The 13,011-nt window shown below is 43.4% G+C and overlaps 2 protein-coding genes across 2 annotated transcripts; both read left to right on the top strand.

Moving 5' to 3' along the window:
• Window positions 1–1,396: 1,396 nt before the first annotated feature.
• LOC133908474 (uncharacterized) lies at window positions 1,397–4,441 on the top strand. The gene has a single exon (XM_062350512.1). The coding sequence runs from the start codon at window positions 1,449–1,451 to the stop codon at window positions 4,167–4,169; it is 2,721 nt and encodes a 906-aa protein (XP_062206496.1). The 5' UTR covers window positions 1,397–1,448; the 3' UTR covers window positions 4,170–4,441.
• Window positions 4,442–10,422: 5,981 nt separating this feature from the next.
• Window positions 10,423–12,340, top strand: LOC133908475 (small ribosomal subunit protein bS20c-like). Its single transcript, XM_062350513.1, is given in 4 exon segments — window positions 10,423–10,671; window positions 10,750–10,940; window positions 11,831–12,033; window positions 12,035–12,340. Coding segments are annotated over 4 exon segments (576 nt in total). The 5' UTR covers window positions 10,423–10,520; the 3' UTR covers window positions 12,066–12,340.
• Window positions 12,341–13,011: the final 671 nt, after the last annotated feature.

The following is a 13,011-nucleotide window of genomic DNA, read 5'->3' on the forward strand; positions in this document are numbered from 1 at the left end:
TACTGAAACAAATTTGATTATCTATTTTTTGAAAAATATTTATAAATATTTGAAAATATACAATACTAATAAAGTTTGTTTCATGATGAATCTAATAATATAAAAAGTTTTAAATATCTATAAATCTTTTTTAGAAAAAACAGATGATTAAATTTACTACAGTAAAAATAATGACAAGGAAAAGAAAGCCATGTGAATTTAGGACTTTGTTTAAGTTTCCTCGAGATGCAGACTTTCATGCATGAGCCATCTGAAGATTTCTCTAAAAAAAAAAAAGACTTTTACGGTACAACTAAATAAGTGCATGCCGTCTATTTTCTTCATCCGGTGATTTAGATTGGCCCAATGATACTCTATCGTCCACCAGTATCATGGGTATCATTAAAGAGTATCATGGGTATCATAAGGGTAGGATTGGAAAAAAAAAACATGATAAACTTGTAAATTATATGTTTAATTAGGGAAGGTCAAAATGTTAGTTTATTCTTCGGATAAGCTTTCACTTATTCTGTTCATTTCATTTATTAGGGTTTTCACCCTCCGTCGGCCAGTCGATGATAGGTGGCGAAAGTCCGAAGTCCGGTCAGTCAATGACGTAATTACCCCTAAGGGTACTAAGATAATTACAATAATACCTACTAAAATAGACGGTTGGATCACAACAATGATACTCTCCACTATTTAGTATCATGGTGTACTGTAAAGGTTAAAAAAAAAGCCATCTGAAGACATACGACACTTCTGTTGTAAGTAAGTCCGAAAAAATCTCCGTGTCCGCTTGGCTTTAGTGCTGCAAATTGAATGCGATGGTACTGCATCTGGATGACATAGACGCACAATAATCCGTTTGTGAAAGGATTTTCCGAAATGGATTTTCTCTGTCAATGGTCCGTTATCAGATTCAAACAGTTTTAGCTCTTGCGGTCATGTCGATAAAAGATACGTATGATGGGAAGCTTCGTGGAGAGGGTGTGGGTTGAAATCCGAGGGACCGCCACCAAGTTACCATCCTTTTAGGTTTATCTGACTTCAGCCATGCATTGATAGAATCTAGAGTAGGGTTCTGTTTGTTTCACCTTCGAATTGTGGTTTTCAGTTTTTACAATCCGAAGCTAAAACAAACAGACAGCTTTTGGTTATAGCTTTTTAAAATCTGCTGGTTGGATTGTGGGAATCTGATAAGCTGGTTTTTCTCAGCTTTTGATATATTGTGAAAGTCTATTTTACTAAACTGTCCATCAAAGTTTTTTAGAATCTACAACCTAAAAGCTTTTCACAATCCAACTTTTTACAATTCAGCTTTTCATAATCCAACTCCTATAAACTGCTTTTCAGAATCTCTAGCAAGGTGAATTATTGGACCGAGGACACGGTCTCCTCCGAGCTATAAACACCACACAGGTGCTTGGGATGACGGACACCTCGCCACCTTAGTCTTTGTCCTCCCCATGCTCCCAACCAAAATGGCACCTCACAGCTCGGCCGCTTGCCACCTTTGCGTCCTCTTCCTCCTCCTGTCCACCGCCACCCTCTCCTCCGCTGCCTCCACCTCGGACTCCTCCCTCTGCGCAATCCCCTCCCCTGCTCCCATGAACATCGCAGCCGGCAAGGAGGAGACCCTCCGACTCCTCCGCTCCTTCCAGCTCAACGCCGGCTACTTCTTTGGCGGCGAAGACATCCACTTCTCTAAAGATGAGAGCGACGACTTTTCCTACGTTGCCCGCTCTTTCTCCTTGGTTCCCCACCGCGTCGATCGCACCAACAACTCCGCCCTCCTCCACGTTGCCGCCACTTTGACCCTCTCCGGCGGCCGCGCCCGCCACCTCCTAGGGGCCCACCGGCGAAGCCATCGCTACGTGGGTGGCCACTCCGTCTCATTCAACCTTGATGGGTACTACTCCAACACCACCGGCGAGCTTTGCATGGATGGTTCCGGCACCTACTCCGAGGAGGACGGCTCCCTCGAACACCTCCCGGACGTCGTCCTCCACCTCCGCGTCCCCAACCCGTCCAGCCTTTCGGATCCCTTCGTCACTGGCCGCGTCAAGGGCGCCGGCTTCGAGGCCATCTCCCTCGTCGCATTCGCCGAAGACGACAGTTACGAGTACGGCAAGAGCGCCTCCTGCTGGCCGTCGGAGCCATCTTCCCCCGCGAGAGGAGCTGTCCAGGCGCTAGGCGCCAAGTTTTCGTGCGCGCACCTCAAAGAGCAGCTCGTGAGCTCGTACAAGCTGCGGTACGGCGGCGGCGCACACGCGTCGAGCGCTTCCCCTCTGCTGCGGCTGCAGGAGCAGCGCATGCACGTCAGCCAGGTGCAGTGCACCGCGGGCGGCGCCGCGCGCGCGTACGTGGTGTTCTCCAACAACACGAAGATGCGGGGGGATCTGCAGCTACGCCCACGCTTCATGGTCAAGGAGGAGGCGGTCGTCGCCGAAGGGCGCTGGGATTCTACTAGGGGCATGCTCTGCCTCAGGGCGTGCCGGCTGGTGCACTTAGGGCCGACGTCCCTGGCGGTGCAGCCGCAGGAGTGCGACATCGGGATGAGCTTCTGGTTCCCGGGCGTCTGGACGATCCGGGACCGGAGCGTCGTTGCCGGCATGCTTTGGAACTCGAGCCAAGCGGCTGGCAGCAAGAATGCCATCAGTGCGATATCTGCGTCCAGCATCGATGTCAACAACCATAGAAGCAACTTCTCAGACGTGAAGTACAACTACGATTACACCATAGTTGAGAAGGCGAAGAACCATTATCACAACCTCAAGAAGAAGGTTAAGGGGTCGTTCCCGGCTGCTAACTATACTTACCAAGACTTCGAGTTTAGTTTCTTCACGAGCCTGGGGCATGGAGACGCGTACCCGGTTACGATCGGGCCAGTGATGGTCTACGGGGATCGGCTGGCGGCCGACGATTCCTTCTCCCGGCATGCCGTGGTTAACATGGATCGCGAGCTGCTGGACGTCAGCTACGACATACGAAATTATGTTCACCATGCGGGTTGGGTGCGTCCTAAGAACGAGTCGTACCCAATCAGCTTTGAATTACGCCAAATCACAGCAGAAGGTGTCTACGATCCTAAGACCGGCATCCTGTGCATGATCGGTTGCCAAGAGCTCAACGGCTCGACGGACTGCAAGATTTTGATCACTGTTCAGTTCGCCTCGATTGACGCGCATGCGCAGGACCGCGGAAGGGGAGTTATCAGCAGCCTGAGGGACAGGACAGACCCTCTCTTCTTCGAGAAGATGGACATCATGTTCTTCGGAATGTACAGCGAGCAGATGTCCGAGGCGATCTCGCGGATGGACCTGGAGAGCATCATGCTGGTGATCTCCACGACGCTGCCGTGCGTCTTCACGGTCCTGCAGATCCTCCACACCAAAAGGAACCCCGAGGCGTCCGCCGCCACGTCCATCACCATGCTCGTCGTCCTGGCCCTGGGGTACGTCTACCCTCTGGTGCTCAGTTCCGAGGCTCTGTTCGTGAGCAGGAGGAGGCACTACGTGCCATTCTGGAGTTACGTGCCGTACGAGCTGAGCCAGATGATGCTGAGGGCGCCCACGCTGATCTCCTTCGTGCTACAGCTGCGCCTCCTTCAGCTGGCCTGGTCCGGCCGGAACTCTGTCGCCGACCAGAGCAAGGCCGAAACGTCGTCGGCCGCCGAGAGGAGAGCGCTCTGGATATGCCTGCCATTGTACTTATTCGGCGGAGCACTGACCATCATCTTCCACGTGATAAACAACCGTGCCGCACGAGAGGACTCGCTCGCCGTTCGCATCGGTCCGGAGCCGGCGACGCTGTGGGAGGACCTCGTGTCGTCAGCAGGGCTGGCCCTGGACGGGTTCCTGCTCCCTCAGGTCGTCATGAACGTGTTCTCGGGCGCCGGGGTTCGAGCCATCTCGCCGTGGTTCTACGTCGGCTGCACCGTGGTACGCGCGATGCCTCATATCTACGACGTGATCAGGATCCAGGGCTACATGCCGAGCATGAAGCCGTCGTACGTGTACGCGGGCCCTCGCGACGACCGGTTCGGTGTCGCGTGGGACATCACTGTACCGTGCGTGACGGCGTTGCTGGCCGTGCTGTTGTTCCTGCAGCAGCGACGTGGTGGCCGCGGCGCCCTCTTGCTTCGCTCGCGGCGGCCAGGTGGATACGAGATGGTCTCTACCATTTAGCGGAAGATTTTTTTTTCCAGCTTTTCACCTATTCCAAGCAATAATCGTCGTTACCACGGGCATCTCTCTCTGTGTACATGTCATGAAGCTTCGTTGGCAAATGGAGCACTATCCGCTGTTCCGTTTTACTAGAATGTATAATTTTGTCTCAAGTGCCAGCTTCAGAGAAGTCTATGGTTGACGTTTACTTTGAAAAGAAGGCGTGGATGCATCGATGAATCCATTGTACTGGTCCTTGATGGTTCTCAAATTTCCGCTCCACGCCTACTTTATCTTGCTGCTCTTGCCTCATGGACCGAGGTGCTGGTGGCAGTCTTTGTTGAATATTCCTAGCTGTTCTAGCCACGAATCGTTACTTTTTCGTTCCACGTGGTGCAGAGCTCATTACATACAAAAACTATGCGGTGATTTTCCTCAAACGCTGCTAGTTGAACGCCCGTACTTTACTACCCATATAAATATCAATTAGCATCTCCGATCTCTCAAATTATTTCATATCTATATTTCACTCCTTACTTGTCATCATACTCCAACCGACTTATTAAATCTCACTCTCTAAATTTCACTCTTCTATATTTTATTAGTATCCTATAAATAAAAAATATTTACAACAGCTAAATTTTGTATATGTTTAAATTTTATTTAAATTCAAATTGAATTAAAAGCACATGAAATTATAAAATACATATAAATAGAGCATTATAAAAGAACTCACTTTTTCATCATATAATCTATGACTAAAAATAATTTTAGAAATTAATCTATCATATAATAAGAATATTAGTAATTTTTCTAGGTTTTTAGGAATTTATTTGAGGGACTAACAATTGCTATAAGTAATAAAAGTAGTTTTTTTTTTAAGAATTCTAGTTTAAATTTTACACGGGCTTTTTAAGTGAATCTAATTAAAATGGATTGTACATGTATTATTGAATGCGTATAAAAAAATTCTATGATTTTTAAGCAATAAAAGACTACTATTTTAATCAGAGAAGATTGAAAAAAGAAATTTTGGCTAGATGTGGCGAGGAAGGCTGAGCGCATTGGGAGCCGGTAAAAATGATGAAGCGGTTGAAGAGTCGGTTGGAGGCTTTTTTTTCAGACTCTTTATTTTTTTTATCATGGTGAGCGAGATAAAAACCGGTTAAAGTTGCTCTTACGCTGAAGTACTTTACTAGTTGATGTTTATTTTTTCGCCTTTCCTGTGATAGATGATTGAAAATCACCTATCGTACCGTCGACGGCGTTGACAGGCATTTTACTTTCGGGGGTGTTTACCGGTGTTGGCCTTTGAGGGAGGGAGGCACTGGGAGCTAGCCAAGCCGCTCGGCGGTGGCGACGGTACATGGGTGGTACGACAAGTCGGCGATGGATCACTGGCGGGTGGTGTCCGGGGCGGGGACAACGAAAATTTTAACAGCTCAAATAAAAAATCAGTGTAAAAATGATTCTAGAAATAGATAAAATTAATAAGATGGTTCAAGTTAATAGTATGACTAATATCACTGTAATATTTTGTCATAATAATTTTGATTTAAAATTAATATTTTTTGTTTTTTTAGGAAGTAGTGTCATTTAGTTACAAAACATATAAAATTAGAAGAAAAGATAAAAATTATGTTAATATAAGAGAAAATTATTTATACTTCAAACTTATACCCGAATCGTATATATGTATTTGCTCAATTTGTATACATTTTGATCAACTGTTAAAATCATATATCAGGTGTAGCCAGCTCAACCAAAAACAGAATGTTGTGCATTACCTGTTTGTCTGCTTGATGCAATGACATTGAGCTATACAGTGTTTCTTAATCTATTTTCATAGTAAGATTTTGAAAGAAAAAAATCATTATGTTTTATTATGAATTTTAACTGTTGATTAATTGTATTTTACATGAACTCTTTATTTTGGTATTTAATTTTTATACTAATTTGTTCTTTTCTGAGACTACATTTGGTATGGATCATTTTTTTTCTATTTTAACACCTATTTTAGTTATTATTTATTTTATTTGGACTCTTTATTTAGATATTTTACTTCCCAACCCGTATGAAAATCAAACTGCTAATTTTATAATATTTTTTAATTCTAAATTTAACTATTTATTAATCATATTTGATATAGAATCTTTTGTTTAATCTTGACCGTTAGATATTCATAACAATGAGTGGACTAGATTTTTTCTGATTAATATGATAATTTTGTGAATTTAAAAGAGAACATGGTGGCTAATTTTAACACTCAAACAATAATATAATAGCTCCTATAAATTTTCCCTTGCATTTAGTATTTTATGCATATTGAAATATGCATTTAACAATTTCCTTGAACGTGAGAATAATCAATATGCTAAAATGGCTAATCATTAAAAATCACCAAACTTATTCCCAAGTCTTTTGGAAGAGGGGTGCGGTTGCTGCTTTGCAGCTGAGTAGGAGAGGGAGGGTGAGCTGTGGGGCCGGCTAGTGGGTCTCACTCACTAGGGAGACAAGAATTTCAGCTACACAATTTCTGTAAAAACATGTGCAGTGATTACAAACAAGATGAACTCATTTTAAATGGATTCACCCGTCACACCTATGCGAGATTTAAACTAGTGAGAACTCTAACATCGGGTATTTTCATAACTCAAAGTAATTTCTAAACCACCATAAGAAACAACAAGCACTCATTAATGCTTAACAAATAAATATGATGCTCATGATGCATGATTATGCATAATGACATAATTATAAAATTGGGACGTGACAGTATTGACGCGTGAGGTGCCTGCTGCGGCGCAGGCGGGGCTCCTACGCTGTGAGGGGCAGCGGCGTGAGGCCCAACGAGGGGCATCTGGTGGGGCGGCAGCATGAGGTCAAGCAAGGACAACTGCGTGGTGCCGTGGTGGCGAGGGGTCCGGTGACGAGGGACCCCTGCTCGACAAATATGAGCATGACGGCCCCATCCACGGTGTCCACTTCCACGCCATCTAGTTGTTCTTTGTGTCTGTAGGTGGAAACTAGCTTCCTCTCCTAACCCTCGCCCCTGATGGGATCCGAGTTTGTTTCCGTCAAGATCGAGCTCCTCCGTATGGGATAGAGCTCGTGGAACCTGGGATCAAGCTCCTCCACATGAGATCGGCTCCCTATTGTTGGGGCCGGGCTCCTTCGCGCGGGATCGAGCTCCTCGTCATCGGGGTTGGGCTCCTCCACGCCTTATCGAGATCCTCGGCGTGAGGTTGAGCTCTTCGTCGTCGTGGCCATGATCTCCCCGTGCGGTCGAGGCAAGGATGACTTGGGAGAGCAAGGCAATGGCAGTTTGGGCTCCATGGCGCTGAACCGAGGTAATTAGATCCTCCTCCAACTTGTGTCTTGCCCTTGCTCCTACTCCTGTGGCTCCGCCATTTTAGGTCGCATTCCAGGCGCTTTCGAATTTGCCTAGTATTTGATTCCATTGGTTTTGGACGATTAGATCCTTTTTTTGACTGGCATGGCTAAGGGTGAACCCCAATAAAACATTCCTCCCTTACCACCTCATCCTCAAGTGCAATCACCATGCTATGCAGTCCCATAGTCTTATTCAGAAATTTTGTATGATCAGTGATGCAACTCTTGCGTTCAAAAAACTCAATAACCAGCATATGCCCCCATGATTCAGACTTAAGTAATTCGTTATAACCTGCAAGCCTGCGCTCCATTAAAATACCTGAAATTGGTACTTATTGCAGCAGCACACGCAGTACCAAAAAACATACCACCAGCAACTCCTTTGTTTACTATTATCTCATTCCTATGAGCAACGAGTTCTCTACCGTACAAGGCAAAAGATTGATGCACCGCTGCACAAAGAGTGAATAATACCAATAGCACATCTACTCAGTTGATTAGCCCTTCCTTGCTGATAACACGAAAAATTATCTTCGGTAATTTTCTGCACTTGTGAAATGCGAAATGCAAATATGCATTAATTCACTCTGATCTGCTTTTTGTATAATGTAAATGAATGCATAAAAATGCTTATACTAACACATAGCGTATACCAGATTGCTTTTTCACATGCTTAGTATTTTTTAATGCAATTTCATGTACATTACTTAGGTATTGTTGATCATGGGGGTACAAGTACTTTTGTAATGAACATCTTTGTGTGTAACACATACAACCATTTTTTTATATTAATTCATTGTTTGCTCCATTTAGTTTTCACTTATGTCTTGCTGTTTTTTATTTATTTATGTGTTTTTTGGTTCCTGTAGTTTAGATAATGACAAGGTCGAATAAGAAAAAGGATGCTGCATCAATATCACGAACAACTTTTTCTTAATGAACTATTTTCTTCCTACCCGTTAGATATGTACTACATTCAGTTTTATCTATGCAACCACTGGTCATGTTAAAACCATTGAGGTGTAATTGTTTGAAAAACCGTTATGCAATTTTATTTGTCCTTTTATGCAGTTTAGCACTCACACATTGATGTGTGCACACTGATTGATTATGTAGTTCCAAGGTTAACTGTTGAGGTGATTTTGAGTGTTCTATTTTCTTTAATATGTTATATGTCAGACAAATCTAGTAATTTACATAGGCTACTTAATTGTTTGAGAGAAACAAAATTTTGTAGATTGATAAGCACAAATTTTCAGTGTTTGAAATCCTATTATATGCTATTTGTCAGAGCAAACCTAGTGATCCAATCAGTCAACTTAACTATTTAAGAGAAGCGAAATTTTGTAGACCTGCAAGCACCAAATTCGTGAAAAACATTTGTGTACAAGAATGCAAACTTATGCTTCTCGAACACTGTGTTTAGGGTTTTTTTGAAAATATGGTAAAGCAACTTTTTATGAAATCTAGAAGCATTTTTTCAAAATAATTATGCAGTTTTATTTATTCATTATGTAGTTTAGTGACCATACGCTGATGCATGCACACTGAATATGCAATTTTATTTTCTTTAGCAAACCATGCAGTTTAATTTATTATTACTCTTCCTTATTTTAATTTAGGTGCTAGAAATAGAGCATCACCAGCAAGGTTAGTTATATTGTACAAAACAGTGTCACCTGAGCAGTGAAAGATAATAGAAAATGTTGGGTTAGGAGGGTTGCTGATAACATAAACAAGTGTATTGTCAGCTGACCTCACTAAATACTCACATATTTACCTTTTATTTTATTTTTTAATCATGCAATACTATAACATTGTGCATTTCTATGAAATTATATGCTACAAAATTCTTGAATTATGTATGCTTCATACTTTTTTTAGACCATACTTATGTTTCATGCAAAGTAACAACGGGTAGTAAGGTAATTCTAGTGTTGAACTCCTTTATATGCTTATTGTTAGACAAATCTAGTTCGCTGTCGTACAAATCTAGTTATTCGGTCAAGCTACTTAACTATGTGGAGAAGCAAAAAATTATAAACCAACAAGTATAAACTTGCTAAATGTGTAGCCGAATGTAATTGAATAAGTACAATGCAAACATATTTTTTATACCCTTTGTTGTTTTGCACTCTATGTACTCAAATGATCAATTTGATGCTTAATGTGCATACATTCTAGGAGAATAAAGTGTCTACACGTATTGTGTAAAATTATGTTAGCTATATTGACAGTTGTCATAATGTATGCTCATTTATGTGTGATCCGTGCATCCATAAAGCTCATGTGTGTGTTTTTACTTCTAGTTATCTGTGTTGTAAAGGTATGTGATCTTGTACTTATATGGTAGTAAAGCTGTGCTACAAACATTTTGAATTTGGTGTAAAATAACTCATGTGTTGTGTTCCAATGTTCTCATATTCGTATGTGATGCATAGCACCAGAGATAAAAACTTGCAATATTTTGCTATTTTCATAATAGTAGAGATGATATGTTCAGATATATAGGCAAATTTATGTTAAGGTCTACAGATTATTTTTTTTTTTGCAAATTTATATGTGTTAATTGAAGACGCACGTCCTAACCACATAAAAAAATTATAGACTCTAGATACACAAGCACATACATCATACTAAAATATACACGTGTATACGTACCTGGCCTAGGATCCATATGGGGAACAAGTAAGGACAAGCTCCAGTGAGACAAACCGGGTGCCAATGCACAACGGAAGCGCCTACCACTGAGCTAGCGTTCAGTTCAGTTTGGGAGATTGGACGACGTGCTTACCATGGCCTATCCGTGTTGACAGCGTGGCGAAGATGTGAAACTGACATGCTGTGACGATCCCGTATTGGTGTATCAGTTGCGTAATTCGCACATCCGCCTTCCGACCCCACCCGAAGGCCCAAGCACCCTTCTCGTCAGGCTTGGATAAGCAGCTCGAGCCTCGAGCACCTCCCACCCAAGCGGCCATGGCCACCACCGCCAGCTCCCCGCTCTTCTCCCTCTCCTCCCTCTCCGCCTCCCTCCCTTCCTCAACCCGGCTCCCCGCCTCCCTCTCCCTCCGCGCCCTCGCTCCCCGGGCCTGCCTCTCGGCCTCCCTCCCATTCGCCTCCCCCTTCGGTACGTCTCTCTGGCTCCCCTTCCTCGAGAATGCCTGTGCTTATTCATCGATGATCGTGTTGTGAATGGTTTTGTTAGGTGGGCTCGGCTCCTGGGCGGCGCTGCCGACGTCTTCGTCGGGGAGGTGGAGGAAGCGGAGGCTGGAGGTGGTGTGCGAGGTCACGACGAGGCGGCGGCCGGACTCGGTCAAGAAGAGGGAGCGCCAGAACGACAGGCACCGCATCCGCAACCACGCGCGCAAGGCCGAGATGCGCACCAGGATGAAGAAGGTATCTGACTGACAAACGCCTGGTGGCCGAGGGTGCATTCCTCTCTCATTGCTTGTAATTTCGTCGGTAGTTCGACCGACGACCGCATTATGTGTGTGTGTGTGAGAGAGAGAGAAATACTTAAGTGGCACTGTGCATTCAGAGAGGGGAGTATAGTTTTGGAGCTCTGGCAAGATAGTACAAATTTTATCGAATTAGCTTAGTCTTGAGATAAGTATGTGAAGCAGCTTGTGAATTGGGCTTGATTTGTGGACGGTTTAGACCAATCGAAGCGGCTGGATTTGTTGGAATAGCAGTTTATTTAAGTAAATGTGAATTGTTGTTTACATTGGCTGGTTGCTTTTCTTAGCATGTATGTATGTCACATGTCGAGGTGTATGGATTGAGAGGGACATCGAGTAGTGCACGAAGTATGCAAATGTGTTAGCCTAGTCACTTGTAGAGTCTCTTGATAGTAGTCCATCTGATAAATGCAGATGGATTTGATTTATAGTTAAGCTGCAATTGGATTAAATATTTAAATGTGATTGTAAAAGGCAAATACAACTATATTACAGATGTAGAAACGAAATATTTCGTTATTCCATCAGAAAGGTAATAGTGTATGGATCATTGCTCTGAAATAGAAATCAGTTGACCAAAAAGGAGAGAATTAGTTGGTTGAGTTTATTTCCCTTGTTATCTTGTGAACTATAGTTGTTTTCTGTTATTTTAATGAATTTTATGGCATGAAAGATACTGGTAAGTGATACAGATATGAGAAAGGTTCATTTTTATAAAATTCCACTTTTTTATGCAGCAATCAATATCATCATCGTTTTTTAGATGGTATAAAATATATATGCTGCTGTTCTCCTAAAAAAATCATAAGTTGTTTGCTCTTTCACTAGGTCTTCAGAGCACTTGAAAAGCTTAGGAAGAAAGCTGATGCCCAGCCTGAAGAAATCATTGAGATAGAGAAAATGATCTCCGAGGCGTACAAAGCCATCGACAAGACTGTCAAGGTTGGTGCCATGCACATGAACACTGGGAACCATCGCAAGTCCAGACTGGCAAGGAGGAAGAAGGCCATCGAGATACTCCGTGGTTGGTATTCCAAATGCTGAGGCAGCTGCTGCCGCCTAGTTTCTGGAGAAATTATCATCATGGATTTGTGGCAGCTTCGTTTTCATCAAATCTCACCAATTTTGGACAGCATATGTTACTTACGGAGCTCAATAGCTTGCCAAGTTCTCCATTTCAAGTGGTCTGTTTATACCTTGTACCATCTTCTATGTTTATGTGCTTGCTCTGCACTAGATGCCTCGACTAGAGTTGGCCAGTTCTCCCCTGTTTCTGTTGCTCACAGCGATGTTGTAGAACTTCAGAACGGAAATTTGAAATATATGTCCTATTGCGTATCCAGATTTCTCTCCTATTGCTGTGCTCCCATTGTACGCTGCAAATGGCTAAATATTTGTCACAAATATCTCTTTGGTACAAAGGAAAAATGTGAGGCCGTCCAAGACGTTGGTTCTTTGCTGAATGCTGTAAGTACTACTAGAAAGCTTCCTATGGGATGGTTTCACATTTAGTTGATTCAATTGGGTAACATTTTTATCAAAATGCTCCTAGCTTCTTCGGATTCGGTGCGCTGTAGATTGCTGGTAGGGGGTCACCTGCAGGCTGCAGCAACACCAGTCTTGCTGCTGATGGTCTCCGCGGTGGCCCTCCCTTCCGGCAGGTTATTCGGAACCAGCTCGTGAACCTCACCTTCATCCAGAGCCTCATGCCCTCAACCTCCGGCCAACCAGCGGGGAAGATTCCGGCAACGACCGGTTCCCATCACCACCTCTAGTACCTTAACTTAGTTAACGATTCTCTCCGCTGCTCTCCAGCTCGTGAAAGTTTCAGCAATGACATCAATCAATAGGAGCTTCTCAGCCAAAGAAATTGCCATAAGAACAGTACCGGTATAGTTCTTATGAAGTCTATCATCATCCATACTAAACATATAAAGAGAGACGAGATGGATAAATATCAAATAACGTTTTGATTATGCGTTCTGAAATCTGAATATGGCCGGAACCAT

The sequence above is a fragment of the Phragmites australis genome, chromosome 2 (genome assembly GCF_958298935.1).
Source record: "Phragmites australis chromosome 2, lpPhrAust1.1, whole genome shotgun sequence".
Classification (NCBI taxonomy): Eukaryota; Viridiplantae; Streptophyta; class Magnoliopsida; order Poales; family Poaceae; genus Phragmites; species Phragmites australis.